Consider the following 23,535-nt stretch of genomic DNA (forward strand, 5'->3'; position numbering starts at 1 on the left):
TATTCTAGTAGAACGTCTTGGGCGAAAAGCCCACCAACCCGCCCGTCTTGGTACAAGCTGGCACTACGTCTCAGGCTGTGCCTGCTACACAGGTTGCTGATGAGCAGCTTGTGGTAGCACAGCCTGGAAATCAAGTTGCTATACGAGAGGAGGACGCTCCTGCGGCTCAAACCCAAGAGCCCTCCAACAACCTTGTGGAGAGATTCGCCGCCCTCTGTTTCTAATCATCACCATCAACATCATTTTTGCTTCTTCCTTTTATCATCTTTTTCTAAAAGATCAACTCTTCTTTAAAGTTACGAGCGTGCACTCTTTTTCGAGATACAATTCATATAGTCTGGAAATTTCATTATCGCCATTTCTTCCTAGCCATGTCCCTAGTTTCGATTAGTTCTTCTTTCAATGTACTACACACGATAACCGTGTACATAACATCATCCGGGTTCGGAAATAAAACTAACAATCATCTTGTCCTGGCTTCAAAAACCACTCGACGTGCTATGTCCCCTCGTCTATTAGATTACCTAACGCTAGTCACAACACCCCCTTCAATCCACAAGAGATCCAAAAGCCTCAAAACCCGTAAAGAAAAATCACGAAGTACTCCATGTATGCACTCCGCATCACCCACCCCATCATCCGGACACCATCGGAAACCCTTATCACGTGACCATTACGCCCCCGCACTGCTTTTCGGCCCCCAGACTTGAATAATAAACAACAACATTCTTCATTCCCATCTCTTCCGCTACCTATTCATCCCCAAGTAAATCAATCGTCATATCTCCCATGTTAGCCACCATATCCCCCAACCTCGCCCGTTGCCTCTTCCACTACCCGCCCGTATGGGGCTTCCGCATAGCATTTCGTCTTGGCATGACAGCGGGATATCTTGGGCGTAGTCTGCGCACTGGGTTCAATGGGTACTTTGAACTTCGCCGGTTTACGCGTTTGAGCTTGGGGAGAAGGCGGGGTTGAGATGGAAGGGGGAGTATTGTGTGAAGCGTGTACCGTGGGATGCGATTGCTTTTATGAAGGAGTTCTGGGTGGAAGGGGAGGCCGGAATCATTTGAGTGTGCGTTCAATCGGCGGCTTTTTGGATGGGTGGCCTCATGTTATTTTTGCGTGTTCGTGCTGCTTGAGGGCGATGGTTATGAACTTTCAAGCTGGACTTGATTGCAGTTGCGAATGGAAGTATTCTGTTGGTGTTTGTGGTTGTGGTTGTTGGTGTTACATCTTTTAGGAACCATGGAGTTAAGAAACATGTTGGTCATACTGCTTTCGGGTATTGAAGTGCCCTTGATGCTTGCCCGTTTGATAGAACCCGCGGACGGCAGGCAAGATCAGGGCTTGCATAGAATTAGATGGCTGGTTGAGAAGAAGACCCTTCCTATTAATAGTCTTGACAAACATATGTTCGCTATAGTGGTGGGTGCCCAGATCTATCAATTATCTTTTGAGCATAGACTGAGTACTGCAGTGAGCTCCTGTGACGACTTTACATACATCACCCCACTATGGAAAACATGGGCTCGAATAATCATTCAGAATAGTCCACCGGCTATTCGAACAGTCTATTCAGTAGACTTGTGATGCTGGCGAGCAGATTCTTTTCCTTGTTAGGATGGAGTGATTGCGCCGACATCGCCGCATGATGCAGGAACGGAGGTGGCGGGGGGCTTGGTTTGCGCGTGGCGGGGCAACGGAATGACTGCGGCTGCCTGTGATTAGAGCGCAAAGGCCCTGAAAATACAGTCCTTGTTCGTTCAGAAGAGGTGATGGGGGCAAGAAAACTAACTTTTCATCATGCATCAGCCTAGACGCCTCGTGCATGCGTTCTGGAAGCTGACGGGACGGGGCAGTTGAGTGGTTGAGTCAGTCAGCGATTCCGGAGCTACAACAACAATTTTCCCCACGGGGACCTTGACTCTACATTGTCCCCAAGTCGGCATCTTGACTTTTTACTTTTCGTTTCTTTGGACAACTGCATATATTTAATACCATGTCTTCACATACAGCATCGCAGCGCTACCTGAGCACCCGTGGTGGCTCCTACGACGTAAGGTCAGCGCAGACCGTAGGCGCAATCGCATGCTAACATGTGCAGTTCTCATTTGAGGATGTCGTCCTCAAGGGCCTCGCTGCAGACGGCGGCTTGTTCATCCCTGAAGAGATCCCTACGCTTCCCGAAGACTGGGCGTCCAAGTGGAAAGATCTTTCCTTCGCAGACCTCGCCTTTGAAATCTTCTCCCTCTACATCTCCCCCTCAGAGATCCCATCTGCAGACCTAAAAGACATCATCCGCCGTAGCTACTCCACCTTCCGCGCAAAAGACGTCGTCCCTACCGTCACACTCGACAAGGAGAAGAACATACATTTGCTCGAGCTGTTCCACGGACCTACATTTGCATTCAAGGATGTTGCTCTGCAGTTTCTCGGTAATCTGTTCGAATACTTCCTTGTGCGCAAGAACCAGGACAAGGAGGGCCGCGATAGGGAACATCTGACTGTCATTGGCGCTACAAGTGGCGACACTGGTTCAGCCGCCATCTATGGTCTGCGCGGAAAGAAGGATGTCTCCGTCTTCATCATGTTCCCGCACGGCAAGGTCAGCCCCATCCAGGAAGCACAGATGACGACCGTCATTGACGCCAATGTCCACAACTTGGCCGTAGACGGCACTTTCGACGATTGCCAGGTATGTACACAAATAATAGATTACAAAACACTACTAACAGCACCAGGACTTTGTAAAAGCCCTCTTCGCCGACCCAGAAATTAACAAGACGCACCGCCTCGCTGCTGTGAACTCCATCAACTGGGCCCGCATCCTTGCGCAAATTACCTACTACTTCTACGCCTACTTCGACCTCATCAAGAAACCCTCTTTCCTCCCCGCCTCCACCGTTCGCTTCGTCGTACCAACAGGTAACTTTGGCGACATTCTTGCTGGCTTCTTTGCAAAGCGCATGGGCCTGCCTGCTGAAAAGCTCGTCATCGCAACCAACGAGAACGATATCCTACATCGTTTCTGGGAAACCGGCAAATATGAGAAGCACCCTGTGCACGGCAAGGAGGCCGAGGGCGGCATTCCAGAAGACGGTGCGAAGGCGCACGAAGGCGGAGTCAAGGAGACGCTGAGTCCAGCCATGGACATTCTTGTCTCGTCAAACTTTGAGCGCCTACTTTGGTTCCTCTCGTACGATGTCTACAGCACAAACTCGGATGCTGTATCGCAAAGGAGAAGTCAAGCAGGCGACCATGTACGGAACTGGCTCAACGAGCTCAAGTCTCAGGATGGTTTTGCAGTAGACAAGCAGATTCTAGAGGCTGCCAAGGCCGACTTTTCCTCGTACCGTGTCAGCGATGAGGAGACTATTGAGACCATCAAGTATGTCTTTAACGCGGAGTCGTCTAAAAACTACGTCCTTGATCCGCACTCGGCTATTGGTATTGCGGCAACACTGCGCTCGGTACAGGTATCAAAGCCTCCTAGTACACACCACATTGCACTTGCGACTGCGCACCCGGCCAAGTTTGCAAATGCGGTTGAACTTGCGCTGCCGGAGCAGAAGGAGTACTTCCAGGCGAAGGTATTGCCGGATGAGTTCAAGGGACTCGAGGACAAGCCCAGGCGAGTCAGCCATGTCAAGAAGGCTGAAGGTTGGCAAGGCGTACGCAAGGTTGTTATTGCGGAAGTAGAGGCGGAGCGACGGGCTGCTGAGGGTGCGTAGTAGAGTTATATAAGAGGTTGAGGTTTTACACTGGCGTCGACTATATTTGGATAGATTACATGCTGGATATTGAGTACAGAAATGGGAGTCATACATACTTTCACCATATTAGTCACTATTGAGGTTCTCATTGTCACATGGCTATCAAGCGTACCCCACTTTCATCCACCACCTCCTTCTCCTTCTCCTTCTCTTTCTTCTCCTCCTCCCCCACCCCATCCCTCCGTCTAACAACCTCACTCTCAAACCCCAACCCAGCCCTCTGTCTCAAAACCCCATATACTGCACTACTATCCGCCCTCCGCCCCCTCCCCTCCGCATACCCCTTGGCTTCCTCCGCAGCCTCAAGATACATCTCGCCAATCCTCAACTCGACCCCCTTTCCCCTCGCAACCACAACCCCATGTCCCACATCTTTAATCCCCAGTTCCAGCCCTGATGCCGGCGCCTGCCCCACAGCCGGAAGATACGAACCCGAAGTTAGGCGCCGCGACACACCGAGTGCATACGCGCCAAAGTTTTCCTCGATAAGGGACTCGAGAGTGGAAGCAGCGAGTCCAGATGTCTCGGCTAGAACGTGGGCTTCAGACAGCAATGTCATTAGGCCTGCGGTGATGAAGTTGCTCGTGGTTTTGAGCAGCATGGCTTGCGAGGCTTCATCGCCGACGTGTAGTACGCGGCGTGCCAGGACGCCTTTGAGCAGCGGCGTTACACGCGTGATTGCTTGGGGCGGTCCGGCAACGGCGATGAGGAGCTGGCCTGCGATTGCTACGGGGGTGGCGCCGAAGACGGGGGCGGAGATGTAAGAAGCGTCTTTTTGAGTAAAGGAAGTAGAGATTATGGTTGTAGTGGAGGGGTGGACGGTGGTTGTGTCGATTATTATTTTTTGGGAGAGGGGACCGCTGTTTTGGATGGTGGTGGTGAGGGTGGTTATGGCTGTGTCGTCGCTGACCTAAGGATTCTCAGTTATGTTCCTGTACGGAAGATGGGTACTCTATGAAGAAGAGAGGGAAATGGGTATGTACAGATATGAAAATGACATTGCAGGTTTGGACTAGATCGGCCACTGTGGCACACGCCGTGGCACCGAGCTCTTCCAGAGGCTTGCCTCGTGAAATTGTTCGGTTCCAGTATTTCAACTGCGGATAAGCGTCTTGATGTTGTTGTATGTGTTTTTGGATGTTCGTTGCCATTGCTAGACCCATTGACCCTAGGCCTATCCAGCCCACGTGCAGCTTCTCTGACGAATCCATCTTGAAAGAAAACGGGGCAGTAAATCTGGATCGAGTTTTCTCTTTACAGGTTTTTGAAAAAGGTAGTCATTGTAATGGCAGGGTGATGCAAATATGGTATACATGCACATGAATTAGTGCATCGCACTAGTGTGCATCAGGCAAGTGAGTAAATCGGATATCCGACGAGACTTGATCCTCAGACTATCTTGAAAAGAGTCAGTCAAACATTGTTCCAGAAACTGGCATGACTCGACGACCAAACATGTCAATTTCTCTCGCCAAAAAAGACGTTGTAATACTGAAGATATGTATACACCAAAGATAAACTCAAACTCCGGGCTATGCTGGTATCCAATAATTTTGAGAGCCAGATACGGAACCAGCTGAGTAATGATACTATGCTCTGGCTCTGGCTCTGGCATGTGTGATATAATCACCTCAAAGGAACATCCTACTCCTCGTCGTCGTCGTCATCAACCACACGTCTCCGCTTTGTCCGGCTAACCACGACTTCGTCATCGTCGTCGTCGTCATCTGCTGCAACAGCCCCGCCCCTTGCTCTCTTCGGACTTGGCGCAATGCCCTCATCTGGGTCGTCGTCGTCCTCGACAATCTCCGGCTCCTCGTCACTAGCAGCGATAAAATCATCTTCCTCATCATAGTCGTCCTCACGATTCCTCCGAGGGCCGCCATAGTCTTCATCGTCGCTCCAGTCACGCCGTAGGCCACCACCCTTTCTCTGTTGCTGTTTCCTAGGGGCGCGGTCTTCCAGTCCATCGATATCGAGTCCCCCTCCTGATGCTCGTCCGCTGCTGCGGCCCATGGTGCGGTTCGCGCGCTCGGCCTGGCGGGCTTCATGCTTCTCACGGGCGCGCAGTTGCCGCTGCTTCTCTTTGAATGTGGCTTCTTCGCGTTGTCGGCGTAGCTCGGGATCTTCGTCTACATTGATAAAGGAAATAGCCTGATCGGCATCGTCCCGGCCCTTGGATGCCACCTTTGCAAGATCATTTTGCAGCTTCTCCAGCGCGGCATCTTTTGTGTTTGCAGCGGGCACTACGTTTAGAGATGCAGTGAGCTTGTTGGTCACACGCATAACATTGGCCTCTTCGTATGGGGCCACGAGATATGTGTAACTCTCCTTCTTCGCGCTCGTCTTCGCGCCGGTTTTGTCTTCCCTGACTGCTGTGGGGGTGGGAATCTTTGGGTTTATCTGCGGTGGTGCAAGCGTGTTGGCGTCAATGTCGAACTGCACGGTAGGGTCGCTGGCGAGTTGGAGGGTAAGAGAACCGTCGGACCACCTCAAGATGCGAGCATTCGACTGCAGGACAGCGTTGCTCGAGGGTGAGCGCCGCCATCGGATTGTGGTCATGGCTGTGTTATAAGCGGAAAAGTGTTCAGACGCGCCGACCTTGGAATGGTGATCGGTGGTTGGTGGTTGGAATGTCCTATGGTCAAAGGCTTTGTCCTCGAAGGAAAGGAAGCGCGGGACCTTGAGCAGGTAGAGTTCATTATCGGTGGGCTCGGGGACTGCATGGCGCGCCAGGTCTGCATCCATGTATGCGAACGTCTGCTGCTCGACCTCCTCCACGGCCTCTGCCTGCCTGACGCGATCGGTGCGTCCTTCGTCGTCGCCGGAGTCGAGTTCGGCATCGTCAAGCTTGCGCTGCTCACTGTGACACGTCAATTGGATGTTACATACTATTCTCTATCGCGACGTACGCTTGCGCATCGTGTACATCTCCCTCGGCGTCATCGTCCGCGCCGCCGTCGCCAAAGAGGTCATCGTCGTCGTCGTCAAGGCCATTCTCCTCGACGGTATTCAGCGGCGTGCCTCCCTCGCCATCGTCAGCAGGAGTGGCATGGCCATTGGCCTCGTCGTCGGACAGGGTTGGATCGTGGCCCACGTCGGACATGGTCGCGACAAATGGCGGAGGCTGTGTTGCGTTGTTTGCGAGGCGCAGAAACACGGGCGTGTCGGGACGTGTCAGGGCGTGTCAGGGCGACGGTGAAGGACGAGACAAGCAAATGCCACACGTGATGATGGGACAGCAAAGAACGGCGGAGGACTGGAACCCAGCAGCTGCACCGCTTCAAAGTTCCCAGCGAGGCCAGCAGCAGGCCGTGTACTGGGCGCTATGCCGGATGCGGCAATAGCGCCCCGCCCCTTCTCGACGCAGGCCCAAGGGAGTGTCGAGTGGGCCCAAAAAGCGTGCCCGCTTGAGACGTATCACCACCTCCTCCCCTTCAATTCTCTTGCATACTCCTCAAGCCGGCCCTCTCTAGGTGCATCCATAGCTCCCGTCTCGCCGCTTGCAGCCCCTGCACGCCCATAACCAGGACCCCGCAAACAAATGGCCTCTTTCTTCGCAAACGTGTAAGTTGCTTGGCACTTGCTCGCCCTCGCTCAAGTGCTCTCTCCCCTTCCCTCTAGTACAGTCCAAACACTCCCCCTCCCTGGTATGTTTCAGGCAAATTTGCTGCATATCCTCGTACGGCTTCAATCTCGCCATCTCCGCCTCACTCTGGGAAGCTGCGATTTGATCACTTTTGGCCTCCCAATTCCCGCCCGCCGAGGCCCCAAAGGTGTTTCCGTCTTCTAACAACTTCACCGATAGTCGCCAAGGACTGGCCGGCCGCTCCAGCAAAGGCCAGCAAGGCAAAGGCGGCTCTTCGTCACCAACGGCTTCATACTCTGCTTCGCCAACTTCTCAGCACGCCCCAAACCAACCGCCTATGCCTGGTTCGCCTGCTCTGTCATCCAACATGTCGTTCGAAGGCCCGCCATCGGAGGGGTCCGTGCCATCTGGCTCTCGCAGACCGCCTTTCTTTTTCCGCGAGGAATACTCCAACTTGATTGTCAAGGGTAATTTCATGACGCTGGCTGCAAAGCCCAAGCTCGTTGAGGAGGGCGAATGGCTCGCTCATCAAGGTAAGCGTTGCCACGTGTGAGGTTCGGCCGGAAATGGCGCTAAAAGCATGTGACTAGTTGTCGAGCAGTACAGACTGCTAGAGCAAATGATTGAAGTCATCAAGGTAGTCGATGACCGGACAGGCAAACCCATCTGTAACCCGGATGTCTGTCCTACCATGTCTGCCAGTGGTCACACATATACCTGGCTCGACAACAACAAAAAGCCCATCAAGATCCCCGCCATCCAGTACATCAACCTTGTACAAAAGTGGATCGTGGGCAAGATCAACGACCCAAACATCTTCCCTACAGACACCACAGCCATCTCAATTGGAACGACAACCTATGCCTCTGGCTCCCTAACTCCCAACTCGACGCCACAGCCTCTGGGACCTACATCCCTCAACCAGCCCGTATCCCAGTTGGCCGGACGCGAGTGGCTCGGCAAGTCATCCGGCTTCCCTGAAACCTTCGAGGGCGACATCAAGAGCATCTACCGCCAGATGATGCGGTGCTACGCCCACATCTACCACGGCCACTGGCTGGAACCCTTCTGGAACGTGAGTGCATACAAGGAACTCAACACGTGCTTTATTCATTTCATCAATGTTGGCAAGCTCTTCAACCTCATTGGCGACAAGGAGATTGAGCCCATGCAGCCGCTGGTCGACCTCTGGGCGGAGAAGGGGCTGCTTCCTCCCGTTACTGCTGCCAAGGAGAATGCTCCGCCTGCGTCTTGAAGATAGTTCTGTCTACCACTACTACAATTACCTTTTGAATTTGTCAATCGACCAAAGAATAAGCATGTGGGTAACCCCATTTGACATGGAGGCCCCTCCCAAAATCCATACGAGGCCGTCCATATTTCTGCATTGTACATGTAGCCCGAAACCGAGTCAAAGGCGAGGACGATGATGATGATGATGATGACGATGATTGGCGTTCTGGCATGTCTTACCTTGCCATTTCCGCAATGTGAGCCTTGGAAATAGCATAGAGTAAATGAATCTTTTTTTGTCCTCCTTCAACATCTTTTGATACAACCAATGTCAGGTTAGACGACACATGCAAGGCACGACAACTAGCAAGAAGAGGCTCAAATTTGATAGTACCACGCAAAAGCAACCAAACAACTCTTGTCCCCCAACCATAAACCCCTCCTAGAAACGCAATGTCATAGCCCCATTCCACACACGCACTCACAAAACTCCAATGGTGACACAGACAAGAGAATCCCAGAATCTCCGCTCCGCTCCACCATTTCCGTTTGACATTTTCATCACCAATGCAAATAACACTTCATGGGTCCGTGGCATGCGGGACGCGCGTTCGTTATGGAGATGCCTGGGCAGGGACAGGCACTTGACATTTTTCGTGACTCGCTACATTACAGCTCGCCCAAGAGGCGAACTTACTGGTGACCGGCCTTGCGGAGGGAGTTGCTCAACCACTCGAGACCCTCGTACAGACCGTCACCAGACGTGGCGCAAGTCGACTGGATGTACTGCATCGGGTTAGTGGGGACGCCCTAACAAAGTGGGTCTGCTTGCAACTCACCCAGGCACGTTGTCGGAGGCTGTGGAGACCAAGCTTGTCGGTGATTTCAGCAGCGTTCATGGCGTTCTGTCACGAAATGGTTAGCCATTGTGCAATTGCAGAACTTGCGAACGATGATGGAGGCTTACAGGCAAATCCTGCTTGTTGGCAAAGACAAGGAGGAGAGCATCCCTGAGCTCGTCCTCGTTCAGCATGCGCTGGAGCTCCTCGCGCGCCTCGACAACACGGTCGCGATCGTTGCTGTCGACGACGAAGATGATACCCTGGGTGTTTTGGAAGTAATGTCTCCATAGAGGACGAATCTTGTCCTGACCGCCGACATCCCATACGGTGAACTGGATGTTCTTGTACTCGACAGTCTCGACGTTGAAACCTGGGAAAAGGGGCACAAAAGTCAGCGCATTGTCCATCGCAATGGTGGCCGTATGCAGCGCAACATACCAATGGTTGGGATGGTGGTGACGATTTCACCCAACTTGAGCTTGTAGAGAATCGTCGTCTTTCCGGCAGCGTCGAGACCGACCATGAGAATACGCATCTCCTTCTTTCCCCATAGCTTGTCGAAGAGCTTGGAGAATGTGAGACCCATGACTGCGGTGGGTGGATGTGCGAGTGTGAGGAGGGTGAGTGGGAAGGCGGTGTATAGACTCTCGAACCTGTGGCGCTAATTGTCAGGACAGTACTGAGAGGAGAGCCATGGCGTCATGTGCGGAAAGGACATGCCACGACGGGCGTGGTCCTCGCTGGCGCAGAGAGGCACTGGGGGGCGTGGCCTGTTGCCAACCCAAGTCGCAGCCCGGAGGAAAGCTGGCCTCGGAGGAGGCGACGTAGGATAGAACAAAGCAATCACAGGAAAAAACAAGGCGGCGAGGGACAACTTACGGCTATGTTCTTGAGAGTCGGTGGTATTCGGGGATGGGGCGGGTGGATGTGGATGTACTCTAATTGATGCACAGGAAGGGCTGCGTTGAAGAGATGTGGTGGAAAGCGCGGCGAAGGCTGGGCACTGTTCGTAAGCTGGTAAGTGCCACTACCGCCGGCACGTGACAACTATCAGCGATCGCTTATCTGCGCGTGTTTAAGGACTTGCGGTGAGAGGCGAGCGTCTCCTTTACATTCTTGGAACTGCTCTTATGCACTTGCTCGCATCTTGACACGTTTTGGCTCTCCTGAATGTCCAGAGCGGGAATCCAGGCAGCCATTGGCCTCCGCTTGGCCGATCCCCTCAACCGCCCCAGGATTGCGTGAGTTCCAGGACCCACAGCTATCCGCACTATTCACTGACGGGGCATCCTGTCTTCAATAGCGGTTCACGGCGACGACGCATATTGCAACACTTTTTGACGGCCTCGTTTCCATGCCCGCCCTGGCAGAGTCGCTACCGAGGCCGCAAGACCTGTCCCACCAGTTTCGCCCGACTCCATGGCGCTATTGTGAAACTACCTGCCGCTACCCAAGACGACCAAAATATCCGAAGATTGTCCATTTGTAGCAACGTCGCACAGTCGCCTTAGGCAACAATGTTTTGTGCAAGACAACATTAGTGCATCATTAACTGGACACGGTTGTCATTGTTTCAAGGCAGACATAATTGACACCACTGCTGTTCCGGGTCCCCCCATGTCCTCTTCTCTCGCCATGTGCACCACCTCACATCGCCCTGTGCACCTCTTTTGTCTTCCTGTCACTCATAACCACTGCAGCTCGAACGAAGATAGGCAAGCACATCCAAACACCCGTAACCCAGAGCGCGCCGCGAACATGTGAAGCTACCGAAGTAACCGTGAGCAAACAACTCATTGTACAAGCAAGTCGAACAGCAAGAAACGAAACTGCAAAGGCGTTGAGCACGTCCTGTGCCAGCCCAGCCATGTTGCCAATGACCACTGCTGCAACGAAAAGGGGAAAACTCTGCCATCTAATTAGATGACTGATAACCGTTATCAAACCTCGTTCAAGACTTGCCTCCATCCCGGTGTGATAACACCCACACATACGCATGTACCTCACATACGACTCTGCAGGAACACGCTGCTTCAACTGCGCTTTGGTATCCTGAGCACGTAGGTTGCTGCTGTTTTCGGTAGGTAGCCTAGCTCTAGCAGCGATGGCGCGAGCAACGGCATGAGGCATCATCGAGACTGGAAGTATCAGTATCGTAGCAATGAAGGTGTGGTATTTACGTGAGAGGGAGCGTATGCTTACTGATGAAATGAATCGGGATAGCCAGGATGGACGTGTTGCAGCCATTAAGGTAGGGCAACATTTCGTCTGGCTATTTGTCGTTGTTGCTTCAATGGTTAGTGGGAGAAGGAGAAGAAGAAGAAGAAGAAGAAGAACATTGCTTTGGAGAATGATTGCGCATTTAAGTCACCCAGAGACTCCTTCCTGGTATGACGGGTGGCTCGTGTAAACAACGTTGCGTGTGAGAGTGAGAAGTGAATGCGGTAGTGGCAGGCAATAGATACAACTGCTCATTAGATTGGATAGTACGCTCCAAGACGCGATAACTAACACAACAAGACATGATGAATCTGGCTACATTCAAGTCTCTCAAGGTAAATGCTTAATAGCAAGCGATCCAACACTTCACACATGCTACTATCTCTGCCACCAAATTCTGGGCACCCCTTACTTCAAATCCTTCGTTCTCTCCTCACTTTCCCTAATCCACTTATCTAACAACTCCCTATTCCTCGGCTTAAATCCCACCTTAAAATACTTAGGCTCCAACGTCAAACCCGTCGGAAGCGCATTCGCCTCCAGACAGTCCAGAATAGGCTCATCCCGCGGATCAACCGGTGGTGTGAATTCAAACGCAGAAATTAGTCTGACAAACGCAGTAAACAGCTCGCGGTTCGCCAAGTGAGAGCCTGCGCACATGCGCGAGCCAGCGCCATATGCGTAGTGTGGTGTTCCTGCGCCATCGGAGACGGCGAGGTAGCGTTCTGGATCGAAAGTCTCGGGGTTGGTGAAGTGAGTAGGGTCATAGTTGCCGGCATAGGCATTCATATAGAAAGTTGTGCCAGCGGGAATGACAGTACCGTTCCATTCGATGTCTTTGATTGAGACGCGGGGCAGGCAGATGGGAATGACGATCCAGTAGCGCAGGATTTCTTTGTACAGGGCGGTGATGTAGGGGACGCGTTCTTCGTTGAGGCAGCGCTCCCAGGCGTCGTTGTTGGGGTAGACTTTCATGATTTCCTCGTAGGCGCGTTGTTGGATCTTTTGGCCTTTGGAGGTCGCCAGGTAGGCGATGCCCATGATTAGATTGCCGGGGACCGTGTCGAGGCCTGCGGAGACCATGGTGAGGCCGATCGAGGTGATTTCGGCTGGTGGGTGTGTTAGCGAATGCCTGATGTAGAGAGATAGAAAAGGGCTTACCTCTGTTTAGCTTTGCTTCGGGGTCCTTGAGGATGTTGCCGGTGATGCATGGTTTGTCTGTGCCGCTCTCGATCTTCTCTTCCAGGATGCTGAGTAGCTTGTCCATGTATATGTCTCGCCTCTTTCGGAAGTGCTTAGCCTCATTGTTTTTACTTGGAAGCAGCCGTAGCAGCGGGATGTAGTCTTGCCAATTATTGCTTGTCGATCTGAGTGATCCTATGCCCCTCTCGACATTCACAATCTCCTTGAGCAGCGGCGCGTTCTTGTTGCCATCAATACGGTATCCGTAGTTCAGTGACAAGGATGTGTTCAAAGCGTATCGCTGCCAATATGCTCGGGGATCGAGATCGATTTCTCCACCTTTGCTGTCCTGGAGAAGCTCCTTGATAGAGACGGTCGATTCGAGGTCGATGAGGGGCATGTATGACTGTACAGCAGGTCGGTTCAGGGCCGTTGCAGCTGCCTTACGGCGAGCTTTGCAGGAGTCGTCCCATGGAGAACTTCCAATTGTGAAACCTTGTGAGGAGGAGACGACTTTATGAAAGGTATGGAGCATAGGCCGTGAAATCATGGCTGCTTGGTTTACGATCCAGAGGTGACGGATGGAGTCAAACGAGTTTGCAAAGACGATTCTCTGGGTTCTTCGTCAGGTTCTCTACTCTTGAGACAAATGATGCTCATGCTAAGGATCAGTGCTTACCTTGTTTCCCATCCTCACCTGGTAGACTGGACCATACTTCTTCGCCCATTGCTGTGCTACCTTTGGATGTTTTGTGCCAAGTTCATACAAGCTTCCAAGCAGAGGAAGCCCAGGGACTTCACGCAAGCCTTTGATGTGCGGTTTGTCGGTTCCATAGAATAGTTTATACAAGAAGTATCCCAACACTGCAACGCCGGCTACGTAGATAGGGATCGTCATGGTTGCAGCCAAACTCAATGTGTGAGAAGAACAGAATAGAAAAAGAAGTGAACTCGCGAAATTTATGATACGAAGGACATGAACTATAGCTTGTAGCAATAGCTATAAGATAGAGCTTGCTGACATTCGGCGAGGCCTCGCAAAACTCAGGCTTGGGCAAGACCACACCCTAGCCTCGGTAACATAATCCTTCATCTGACTAGACAAGATTTTCAGTTTAGTTACGCTCCAGTAGTCCGGCAACATGGAGTTGTTACACCAATCGTCCAGTTAGGCAGACGATCACGTTAGTCAAGGCGGAATAAGGCCGCACGGAAAGTGCGGGGAGGCGCGATGTAGGGTGAGGTCATCGTGCACTAACTAGATCAGGAAGATTTCCTGCACACATCTTGACGACAAGTATTGGAGGCTAATGCTTAGCAGGTTGACACATCATGTTTGGGACAACTGCCAAGAAGGGAACCTGTATATGCCTCGAAATACAATGACTTGACTAACGCACCATGGACGACTTATAACATCTCTGCTTAGGTGCAGTACATCGCTTGCTCATACATACGCTCTGTTCAAGCATGTTTTAGCGAAAGATAGATACGGAAGGTTTCCTTGTACGCGACCTCGCAATGGCTCTATTAATTGGAGACAGGGACAGGCAATGGCTGGAACATAAGCTAGATTTCCCAGAGGAGCCTACGCAAACTCCAATTTCAAGGCAGGTTCAATGCGGCCCACGCATTCGCCAAACCCAACAAGAGCTTCTTCATCGTTGCCGCATACACCTCGAATAGTAACCTCATCACCATCCTCGAGGAATGTTCTCTTCTCTCCTTGAACCGCGATAGAATCTTTGCCATTGTTGCTCTGCTCTAGGAAGCTTCCGTATTCAGCTGGAGTGGTACCACTAATGGTGCCAGAACCCAGCAAATCACCGGGCTGGAAGGGGCATCCGTTGACGCTGTGGTGTGTCAACATTTGTGGGAAGGACCAAAGTAAGTTTCGACCGTTGACTTTGGAAACCGTAGCTTTGCTGCCAGATGATGCTGGTACGTGTTAGTCAAGTGTTGTCTCAAAGGGTTCAGGAGTGGTGAACATACTCTTAAGATCGATTTGAAGATTGATATCGTAGACAGTCTTGTCGTTCTTCTCCCTCAGATAGGGTAGTACTTCAGTATCATTCTCGAGGCCCTTTGTCTTGAATGGTTCCAATGCATCAGCGAGCACAACCCACGTACTGATGGTTGTGCCAAAGTTCTTTGCATTAAAAGGTCCTAACGGCACGTACTCCCATGCCTGGATGTCTCTTGCTGACCAGTCGTTCATGAGCACCACACCGAACAAATTTTCTTCGGCCTTTTCAATTGGTATTGGCGTCCCTTGCTCGTTTGAGCCACATACAAAAGCTCCGAGCTCGAGCTCCATATCCAGCTTCCTACAGGGGCTGAATGTAGGTACCCGTTTCTCTGCCGTAGGGTTCAACAATATTTGGCCGTTGGGCCGTCGAATTGGGGTTCCCGAGGGTACGACTGAGGATGCTCGGCCATGATAACCCACTGGCAGATGCTTGTAGTTTGGTTGCAGAGCCTCTTCTGGGCCTCGGAATATAACACCGCAGTTGTAGGCATGGTTCAGACCCGCAAAGAAGTCGGTGTAGTCGCCAATCTTGAAGGGGAGATGGGCACGAACTTCTTTGAGGGGTAGCAGAGCCTGCTTTTGAAGAGCAGAGTTGTTCTGAAGGACATCTGGATAGGTGGTGTCCTTGGAAAACACACTCTGTATGTACTTGCGAACGACGGAATGGACGGGGCGGCCGAGTGCAGCGAATGCATTCAATGAAGGCTCTGAAAAGACAGCCTGATGAGGCTGGATGACAGAGAGGGCCGAGAAGCCATTGCCGGCTGCAAAGGCCTCGAGATCTAGGGCATGGTCTCCAATGGCAACTGCAACTCTTGGTTTTGTCGACGAGGCAGTCGAAATGACGCCAAATGGAATGTTGGCTAGGGAAAAGTGAGAGCCGCGAGGTATGGCAAACCAAGATCGCAGTGAAGCCATGGCAAGATGTGTGGTGTGGTGTTTTGTTGGGATAGCGGGGATGATTAAATGCAGTATGTACACTACTACATGCGGTGCTGACTACTCTACAGGTCAGCTCCAATGCGTCGGTGTAGTACCGTACGGCCTCGAGAGCCTTGCGAGGATAATATGCAATTGAGCTGTCGGAGTTTGTATGTGCAGGCCTGCAAGGATGCCTTGCACATTGGCAAAGCCAGAATGTCAGCCGCATGAGGACCCTCTTCTTCGCATTCGTGGTTGCCGTGCTTCTGGCCCGCTGTCGGCTTGTGACGGGATCGGGATGGAGGCGGGCAGGCGGGCCCGGAAAAATTCCGTCATTTGCCTGCGGATCGCTGTGTTGGATACCCCGCCGCCTGTGGGCTGTGGGGTAAGCCGATGTGAAGGCTCTCCATAGCCCACCACTACTCCACTTTGATCTCATGATGCCATAGACAACGGGATCAAAAGCCGTTCATTGCCGCATCGTGCAGCGCAGCCATGGCCGAGGCGGAGCTTGATGCTTCCTTCACTAATTCCGTGGGGCCGTTGTACATAGATTCAAGAAGACTGCAGTGGTAGCGTGCCGCCGGGTCGACGCGTACCTAGTCTTTTACTTTTCGACAGAAGCAAAGTTGAACAATTGATCCGCCTCTCACGATGCCGTCTACGCAGTTTGCTTTCAAGGAAAAGTACCGATACCAGAACGGCTTCAACTCGTACCATGAGTACGGATTCCCATTGCTGCCCCGCTTAGTACAAGCTAACGGCATCGCAGGTCCGAAGCAGTAGAGGGCGCGCTCCCTATCGGCGCAAACTCACCACAAAAGCCCCCGTACGGGCTCTACGCTGAGAAGCTTTCTGGAACCGCCTTCACAGCCCCTAGGCACGAGAACCAGCAAACATGGCTCTATCGTATCTTGCCATCTTGCGGCCACAGTAACTTTGAGCCCCGTGAATCGAAAACGTTCAACACAAATCCTGAGAACAAACCATGGGAGCGGATACACTATATCCCAAACCAGCTCCGATGGGATCCCTTCGACCTCGACGAGACGGTAGACTGGGTGCACTCTCTGCACCTGGTGGCTGGTGCCGGTGACCCCACAATGAAGTCGGGAGTCGGGTACTTTATATACGCTGCAGGAAAGGATATGGAGGCCAATGAAGCATTCTACTCGGCTGATGGTGACTTTCTCATCGTCGCCCAGCACGGTGTGTTGGATATTCAGACCGAGCTGGGCCGCCTTATTGTACGCCCCAACGAGATTTGTGTCATACCGCGTGGTATTCGATACCGCGTCACGCTTCCTCAAGGCCCTGTGCGAGGATACATTCTTGAGCTGTACCAGGGACACTTCACCCTCCCTGAGCTTGGGCCTATAGGCTCCAATTGCCTTGCGAATGCGCGAGATTTCCAGGCGCCAGTGGCCGACTTTGACGAAGACACAGAGACAGAGTGGCAAATCCTGGCAAAATTTGCTGGCCACCTTTATGCTGCGAAGCAAAAGCATACACCATTCGATGTGGTGGCGTGGCATGGCCTTTACTATCCATACAAGTACGACCTCGGTCGTTTCAGCACAATAGGGAGCATTTCATTCGATCACCCAGATCCATCCATCTTCACTGTTCTTACCGCGCCCTCGGACCATGCAGGAACCGCAGTTGCGGACTTTGTAATCTTCCCGCCTCGGTGGTTGGTTGCTGAAAATACGTTCCGACCGCCATGGTACCACCGAAACACCATGTCGGAGTTTATGGGCCTTATTGGCGGCCAGTACGATGCCAAGACTGGAGGGGGTTTCCAGCCAGCCGGCGCATCTCTTCATAATGTCATGTCGGGCCATGGCCCTGACGCTGCTACTCACGAAAAGGCATCGAATGTTGAGCTACAGCCGAACAAAGTCGGCGAGGGTAGCATGGCGTTTATGTTCGAGAGCTGCCTGATGATTGGCGTAACAGATTGGGGCCTAAAGAAGTGCCGAAAGATCCAGGAAGGTTACAACGCGGAGAGCTGGGAGCCGCTGAAGCCGCACTTCAAGATGCCTGGCAAGAAGATTGACAATGGCGTCTCGCCGCTGGCGGCAGGATCAGAGGGCGACAAGGGACAAGTGCCTCACTACACGTGAGTGGAACGAGTGGCTAGTTGTACCCGTAGCGACAAAATGGAGAATACTGATGGATCTCCCACCGGATTTAGTACAGTAGTGTCGGTGAGATTCGGTCCTAGTGAGGATGCTTACTGCATTAGTCTAGAGCATGGCGCGTCGGCGGTGTTGGACCAGGTGGGTGCGGTTTCATGCCCCGCAGCGAGCAGAGGGCAGCTTGCCCGCGCACGCTGCTCGGAGTTTATGAAGACATTTTGTTCATGGATAGGGCGTTTAGATACTGAATTGACATGATTCATGCGCAGCTCCTGTATGGCCAGACGTGCATACTAGCAGATTTGCGCCTATCGACAGTGGAGGGGTCGACGTGTCTCAGGCCCGTCCAACTCCATGTGCCGATAGTACGGCGCAGTCCAAGGGTCCACTAGCGTCAACAGGTGTTAGAGCGCGGGGCTATCTTCTCCCACTTTTCTCCCCCTCGACGCCGCTCTCTTATTCTCTTCATCCTCTCCCATCCCTTCTCTCCTTGCCTCCCTCTTCTCTCTATCCCTTTTTCCCTCAATTCCCCCCAATTCACCACACACAACCTTCATCATGTCTGCCCCCGCCCACAAGTTCAAGGTTGCTGACATCAGTCTCGCGGCCTTCGGTCGCCGTGAGATTGAGCTCGCCGAGAACGAGATGCCTGGTCTGATGGAAACCCGCCGCAAGTACGCTGAGGACCAGCCCTTGAAGGGTGCCCGCATTGCTGGATGTCTACACATGAGTAGGTTGCCTCTGCAGATTTGCCACGATCAAAGGAAATTTTCTTGCTAATACGCATTGCAGCCATCCAGACTGCCGTCCTCATCGAGACTCTCAAGTTCCTCGGTGCTGAGCTCACCTGGACTTCGTGCAACATTTTCTCCACCCAGGACCACGCCGCTGCCGCCATTGCCGCCGCCGGTGTGCCCGTCTTCGCCTGGAAGGGCGAGACTGAGGAGGAGTACGAGTGGTGCCTTGAGCAGCAACTCACCGCTTTCAAGGATGGCAAGAGCCTGAACTTGATCCTCGACGACGGTGGTGACCTTACCGCCCTTGTCCACAAGAAGTACCCCGAGATGCTCAAGGACTGCTACGGTGTCTCTGAGGAGACCACCACCGGTGTCCACCACCTCTACCGCATGCTCAAGGGCAAAGGTCTCCTTGTCCCCGCCATCAACGTCAACGACTCCGTCACAAAGTCCAAGTTCGACAACCTATACGGTTGCCGTGAGTCGCTTGTCGACGGTATCAAGCGTGCCACCGATGTCATGATTGCTGGCAAGGTCGCCGTTGTTGCCGGTTTCGGTGATGTCGGCAAGGGTTGCGCCCAGGCTCTCCACAGCATGGGTGCCCGTGTCATCGTCACTGAAATTGATCCCATCAACGCCCTCCAGGCTGCCGTTTCCGGCTTCCAGGTCACCACAATGGAGAAGGCTGCTCCTCAGGGTCAAATTTTCGTCACCACCACTGGTTGCCGTGACATCCTGACTGGCGCTCACTTCGAGGCTATGCCCAACGACGCCATTGTCTGCAACATTGGTCACTTCGATATTGAAATCGATGTTGCCTGGCTCAAGGCCAACGCCAAGTCAGTCACCAGCATCAAGCCCCAGGTTGACCGCTACCTGATGAAGAATGGACGCCACATCATCCTCCTCGCCGAGGGTCGTCTCGTCAACTTGGGATGCGCCACTGGCCACTCTTCTTTCGTCATGTCCTGCTCTTTCACCAACCAGGTCCTCGCCCAGATTATGCTTTACAAGGCATCTGACGAGGCTTTTGGCAACAAGTACGTCGAGTTCGGCAAGACCGGCAAGCTCGACGTCGGTGTCTACGTTCTGCCCAAGATCCTCGACGAGCAGGTTGCTCTTCTTCACTTGGCACACGTCAACGTCGAGCTCTCCAAGCTCACTGACGTCCAGGCTGAGTACCTCGGTCTCCCTGTCGAGGGTCCCTTCAAGAGCGACATCTACCGCTACTAGATTTCTTTTTGTTCCGCGTTTGGGAAGCTTCAACACGACGTTATGATACCACTTCGAAAAAAAAGTTATTTGTCTTCAACGGCATAGCATCGAGCCTGGGGCTTGACGGGGTCCGGTTGTTCAAAAGGCGTTGTTTTGCATATCATCTACTTGACCCTTCAACCATGGTCAGGATGAGGATGATACCCAGTGTAAGAGTGTGATATGGAGATGATGGATTGCGTTTCTGCACGCAGCATAAGATTAGTTAACAAGTCTACCCGTTTAAACGGAGACTGCATAATTCAGAGTAACGACGGGCCTCCATACCCGCCTCTGGCTTATACTTTGTTCATTTCAATGTGTTTGTAATGTGATGTGTGCTGGCTCAGATGTTGTAGGTACGTGCGCAGATTCGAAGCATGCCTCGACGATACGCACCAGGCCGTTTGTGACAAGCTAGCATGTGCAATCGGCCTCTAACACAGCTATCGTGCAACTCCAAGGCGCAGTGCAATAGAGAACTGCAGCTAATGCGAAACTGTATGTTATAGAGACAAACCGTCGCGCCGCCTTCTAACTAGCCCCGCAGTCCCACCTTTGATTCCTCATCCGGCCTACTACGCCCTTGTACCCCTCGATCACGTCGCAACTAGTACATGCACTAAGCAGTAGTTATAGTTATATTACTTCAGCTTACTAAAGAAAGATATCATGACTTATGTGGCGTCTAAAGAACAAGATGCACAGGTCTCACACGGCGAGCATGGCACAATACAGAACGCCAAGATCCGAGTCTAGGCTTTGGGAAGCTGGGTAAGTGTTGCAGAGGTTCAGCTTTGCACTGCCACGTTTCGTATCTTGTGCCTTCACTTCTACTATTCCGCTATGCTTCTGCCTTGTGGCATTTATGCGCTTCAGTATCTCCTCTTCCTACTACTCTAGTCGAACTCTATAGCTCTATACTATCAGGAACAGGTAGCCTAACATGCAACTTCTTAGCCTTCAACCCTCTAGCTAATGACGAAATATTCTAGTGGAGGGTACAGATGGACATCTATGTCTACGAACCGATCGATCTCGAGCGTCCCGCATTCCGACTTCTACAGTTACTTCGAGGGAACGGGCCGGCCATCGAGTGTATACTATATCAGGCCTATATCGATGGCATCGATACTGTTCCGTACGATGCTTTATCGTATACCTGGGGCGACACGAATAAGACATCGACTGTGACAGTCAACGGGAAGACACTTGGTGTTACTGAAAATCTATACTCAGCCCTTCAACATCTTCGCTTAGAAGATATAGATAGGGTACTCTGGGTCGATGCTATTTGTATCGATCAAGGCAACGAAAAAGAGCGAGGACATCAAGTTCAACAAATGTGCAAGATTTATTCGCACGCAGAGGAGGTGGTTGTCTGGCTAGGTCAACCAACGGAGGAAACCAATATCCTTATGGATTGTCTTCGGCAATTAGAAGAAAACAGTTTGACGCACGCGCATAGACACTGGGACCTGGCACAGTGGACCACATTCTGGCAATTAGTTCCTCAGAATCCAGATTTTGAGCTAAGTAAAGGCCTAGACCTGCTCTTAAGGCGACCATGGTTTCGAAGAGTCTGGATCTTACAGGAAATAGCCAATGCGAAGAAAGCAAGTGTCCGGTGTGGCATCAAGTCTGTCAAAGCACGCACCTTTGCCCTTGCTCCGTCGCTCATAGGCATAAAGCCAGAACGCCATTGTCAAGCTGTCTTGGACATTATGCCTGGTCACTTGCGGGAGGAGACCTGGTGGGGCGAAAGCAGAGATTTGTACAACCTTTTACTAAAATTCAGAGAAAGCAATGCGAGCGACCCACGAGATAAAGTCTATGCCTTGCTAGGTATATCTTCAGACGCCTACGACACCGATAGCCTACGTCCAGCCTATACGAAAGACCTCCAGGCAGTCATTTGCGATACTTCGTTGTTCCTGTTTGGACAGTCAGATGTTTCTTATGAGACAATGCCACAGTTCTTAGATGATCTTACGTTTCGGAATTCTACATCCTTCTTAGAGCTTGTCCGAAGGTCTAATGTGAGGGAAGTTGAACTTTTCATAATGCGGCGAGGACTTGAGGTATCGCTGTCAGAGGATATGATCAAAGCCGCGGCAGAAAATCAGGAAAACGGGACAAAAATCATAAACTTTCTCATTCAGAAACGCGGAAGTGAAATCACAGTCACAGATGGAGTGATCAGAGCTGCTGCAAGAAACAGGACAAGTGGAAGAGACATCATAACCCTTCTTTTTCAGAAACGCGAAGGTGAATTCAAACTCACAAAGGCGGCGTGGGAGATGATGCACGATGTTTTCGGTGGGGAGTACGAGGAGATCTTGAAAGGTTTGCTACAAGGAATTTCCTGCGTGGATGCGTGGAATGAAGACTTTGACAGATTACTATACATAATGTCAGAGGGAGGCTATACGGCAGCAGTGAAACTGCTACTCGACAAAGGCGTAGACCCTAACGCTCAAAGCAGGTATTATGAGATCGCAGTTCAGACAGTGTTGCACAAAGGCCAGAGAGCAGCAGCAAAGCTACTCCTAGACAATAACGCCAACGTTAACGCAGTAGGTAGACTCCAAAAAACCGCACTCTACGCGGCTTCAGCTAGAGGCCACGAGGTGGTAGTGAAGCTACTACTAGATCGCGGAGCCGATGTTAACGCGAGGGGTGAATTCCATATTACCCCACTCTGTGCAGCTTCAGTCGGAGGTCACGAAGCAGTAGTGAAGCTACTGCTAGATAAAGGCGCTGACGTTGGCGAGAGGGATGTATTCCATCACACCGCACTCTATATGGCTTCAGCTGAAGGCCACAAGACAGTAGTAAAGCTACTGCTAGATAAAGGCGCCGACGTTAACGTGGGGGGTAGACGCGATGACACCCCACTGTACGCGGCTTCAGCTGGTGGTCACGAGGCAGTAGTAAAGCTACTACTAGATAAAGGCGCCAATATTAATAAGAGGGGTAGACTCTATAATACCGCACTCTATGCAGCATCGGCTAAAGGCTATACGGCGGTAGTAAAACTACTGCTAGATAGAGACGCCGATGTTAACGCGAGGGGCAAACACGGTGACACCCCACTGTACGCGGCTGCAGCTGGAGGTCATGAGGCGGTGGTAGAGCTGCTGCGTAGCAAGGAGCAGGAACAGTCGATTTGACAATAGAGAATCCCTGCTATTCAACCTAGCGTTCAGCAGTGACCATCTCGCTGATGCCAAGTTTCCAATAGAAAAGGAGTATAATATGACTTGCGGTGCTGATATGTACTAGTTACGACTGTTTCAAGCTACCTTGCTTACAACGTTTATTCGGACCTCTTACTCCTCTCTTACCAGCAGTGCCATGACGATGTGCATTTTGCACGGCTCAATAGTCGAGGCCGTCTTCATCTTGCTGCAAGAGGCATCGACAGTCCGAACTCCATTTTACCTGCAAAAAAACGATACAGAAAATACTTCGAATTCGTTGTTACTATACATACATATCTTTGCTTCTTTGACACATGTCCCAGTAATTGTTTCCTTAGATACGAACAAATCCATATTCGTAACATGCATACGTACCTTGTCACATGCAACATATATACACAGCATATG

At 51.8% G+C, this 23,535-nt stretch overlaps 12 protein-coding genes across 12 annotated transcripts; 6 read left to right on the forward strand and 6 right to left on the reverse strand.

Moving 5' to 3' along the window:
* Positions 1-2,002: 2,002 nt before the first annotated feature.
* On the forward strand, positions 2,003-3,734 carry COCSADRAFT_96761 (uncharacterized protein; the record flags this gene model as incomplete). Its single annotated transcript, XM_007704801.1, has 3 exons — positions 2,003-2,059; positions 2,108-2,698; positions 2,745-3,734. The coding sequence occupies 3 exons, from the start codon at positions 2,003-2,005 to the stop codon at positions 3,732-3,734; spliced, it is 1,638 nt and encodes a 545-aa protein (XP_007702991.1).
* Positions 3,735-3,739: 5 nt separating this feature from the next.
* On the reverse strand, positions 3,740-4,994 carry COCSADRAFT_202097 (uncharacterized protein; the record flags this gene model as incomplete). Its single annotated transcript, XM_007704802.1, has 3 exons — positions 4,760-4,994; positions 3,949-4,686; positions 3,740-3,796 (listed from the first exon to the last, which is right to left on the reverse strand). Exons 1-3 carry the CDS (start codon positions 4,985-4,987, stop codon positions 3,740-3,742), a joined length of 1,023 nt encoding a protein of 340 aa, XP_007702992.1. The 5' UTR covers positions 4,988-4,994.
* Positions 4,995-5,160: 166 nt separating this feature from the next.
* Positions 5,161-7,049, reverse strand: COCSADRAFT_192590 (uncharacterized protein). The gene is made up of 2 exons (XM_007704803.1): positions 6,689-7,049; positions 5,161-6,639 (listed from the first exon to the last, which is right to left on the reverse strand). The coding sequence occupies exons 1-2, from the start codon at positions 6,880-6,882 to the stop codon at positions 5,421-5,423; spliced, it is 1,413 nt and encodes a 470-aa protein (XP_007702993.1). The 5' UTR covers positions 6,883-7,049; the 3' UTR covers positions 5,161-5,420.
* Positions 7,050-7,195: 146 nt separating this feature from the next.
* Positions 7,196-8,832, forward strand: COCSADRAFT_39421 (uncharacterized protein). The gene is made up of 3 exons (XM_007704455.1): positions 7,196-7,343; positions 7,585-7,898; positions 7,956-8,832. The coding sequence occupies exons 1-3, from the start codon at positions 7,321-7,323 to the stop codon at positions 8,618-8,620; spliced, it is 1,002 nt and encodes a 333-aa protein (XP_007702645.1). The 5' UTR covers positions 7,196-7,320; the 3' UTR covers positions 8,621-8,832.
* A 459-nt stretch (positions 8,833-9,291) lies between these two features.
* COCSADRAFT_96837 (uncharacterized protein) lies at positions 9,292-10,026 on the reverse strand (the record flags this gene model as incomplete). Its single annotated transcript, XM_007704804.1, has 4 exons — positions 9,292-9,384; positions 9,438-9,503; positions 9,566-9,810; positions 9,879-10,026. The coding sequence occupies 4 exons, from the start codon at positions 10,024-10,026 to the stop codon at positions 9,292-9,294; spliced, it is 552 nt and encodes a 183-aa protein (XP_007702994.1).
* A 1,061-nt stretch (positions 10,027-11,087) lies between these two features.
* COCSADRAFT_95957 (uncharacterized protein) lies at positions 11,088-11,703 on the reverse strand (the record flags this gene model as incomplete). The annotated part of the gene is made up of 2 exons (XM_007704805.1): positions 11,088-11,578; positions 11,643-11,703. 2 exons carry the CDS (start codon positions 11,701-11,703, stop codon positions 11,088-11,090), a joined length of 552 nt encoding a protein of 183 aa, XP_007702995.1.
* A 181-nt stretch (positions 11,704-11,884) lies between these two features.
* COCSADRAFT_148767 (uncharacterized protein) lies at positions 11,885-13,956 on the reverse strand. The gene is made up of 3 exons (XM_007704806.1): positions 13,522-13,956; positions 12,822-13,455; positions 11,885-12,769 (listed from the first exon to the last, which is right to left on the reverse strand). Exons 1-3 carry the CDS (start codon positions 13,738-13,740, stop codon positions 12,069-12,071), a joined length of 1,554 nt encoding a protein of 517 aa, XP_007702996.1. The 5' UTR covers positions 13,741-13,956; the 3' UTR covers positions 11,885-12,068.
* A 189-nt stretch (positions 13,957-14,145) lies between these two features.
* COCSADRAFT_192593 (uncharacterized protein) lies at positions 14,146-16,050 on the reverse strand. Its single transcript, XM_007704807.1, has 2 exons — positions 14,835-16,050; positions 14,146-14,780 (listed from the first exon to the last, which is right to left on the reverse strand). The coding sequence occupies exons 1-2, from the start codon at positions 15,787-15,789 to the stop codon at positions 14,431-14,433; spliced, it is 1,305 nt and encodes a 434-aa protein (XP_007702997.1). The 5' UTR covers positions 15,790-16,050; the 3' UTR covers positions 14,146-14,430.
* A 162-nt stretch (positions 16,051-16,212) lies between these two features.
* Positions 16,213-18,202, forward strand: COCSADRAFT_202103 (uncharacterized protein). Its single transcript, XM_007704808.1, has 2 exons — positions 16,213-16,514; positions 16,565-18,202. The coding sequence occupies exons 1-2, from the start codon at positions 16,447-16,449 to the stop codon at positions 17,916-17,918; spliced, it is 1,422 nt and encodes a 473-aa protein (XP_007702998.1). The 5' UTR covers positions 16,213-16,446; the 3' UTR covers positions 17,919-18,202.
* A 185-nt stretch (positions 18,203-18,387) lies between these two features.
* COCSADRAFT_39427 (uncharacterized protein) lies at positions 18,388-20,226 on the forward strand. The gene is made up of 2 exons (XM_007704456.1): positions 18,388-18,663; positions 18,726-20,226. The coding sequence occupies exons 1-2, from the start codon at positions 18,492-18,494 to the stop codon at positions 19,901-19,903; spliced, it is 1,350 nt and encodes a 449-aa protein (XP_007702646.1). The 5' UTR covers positions 18,388-18,491; the 3' UTR covers positions 19,904-20,226.
* Positions 20,227-20,931: 705 nt separating this feature from the next.
* COCSADRAFT_48249 (uncharacterized protein) lies at positions 20,932-21,996 on the forward strand (the record flags this gene model as incomplete). Its single annotated transcript, XM_007704468.1, has 1 exon — positions 20,932-21,996. A coding segment is annotated over one exon (1,065 nt), but the record flags the coding sequence as incomplete, so codon positions are not given.
* Positions 21,997-22,728: 732 nt separating this feature from the next.
* On the forward strand, positions 22,729-23,097 carry COCSADRAFT_95971 (uncharacterized protein; the record flags this gene model as incomplete). The annotated part of the gene is made up of 1 exon (XM_007704809.1): positions 22,729-23,097. One exon carries the CDS (start codon positions 22,729-22,731, stop codon positions 23,095-23,097), a length of 369 nt encoding a protein of 122 aa, XP_007702999.1.
* Between the last annotated feature and the right edge of the window lie 438 nt (positions 23,098-23,535).

The sequence above is a fragment of the Bipolaris sorokiniana genome (genome assembly GCF_000338995.1).
Source record: "Bipolaris sorokiniana ND90Pr unplaced genomic scaffold COCSAscaffold_12, whole genome shotgun sequence".
NCBI lineage: Eukaryota > Fungi > Ascomycota > Dothideomycetes > Pleosporales > Pleosporaceae > Bipolaris > Bipolaris sorokiniana.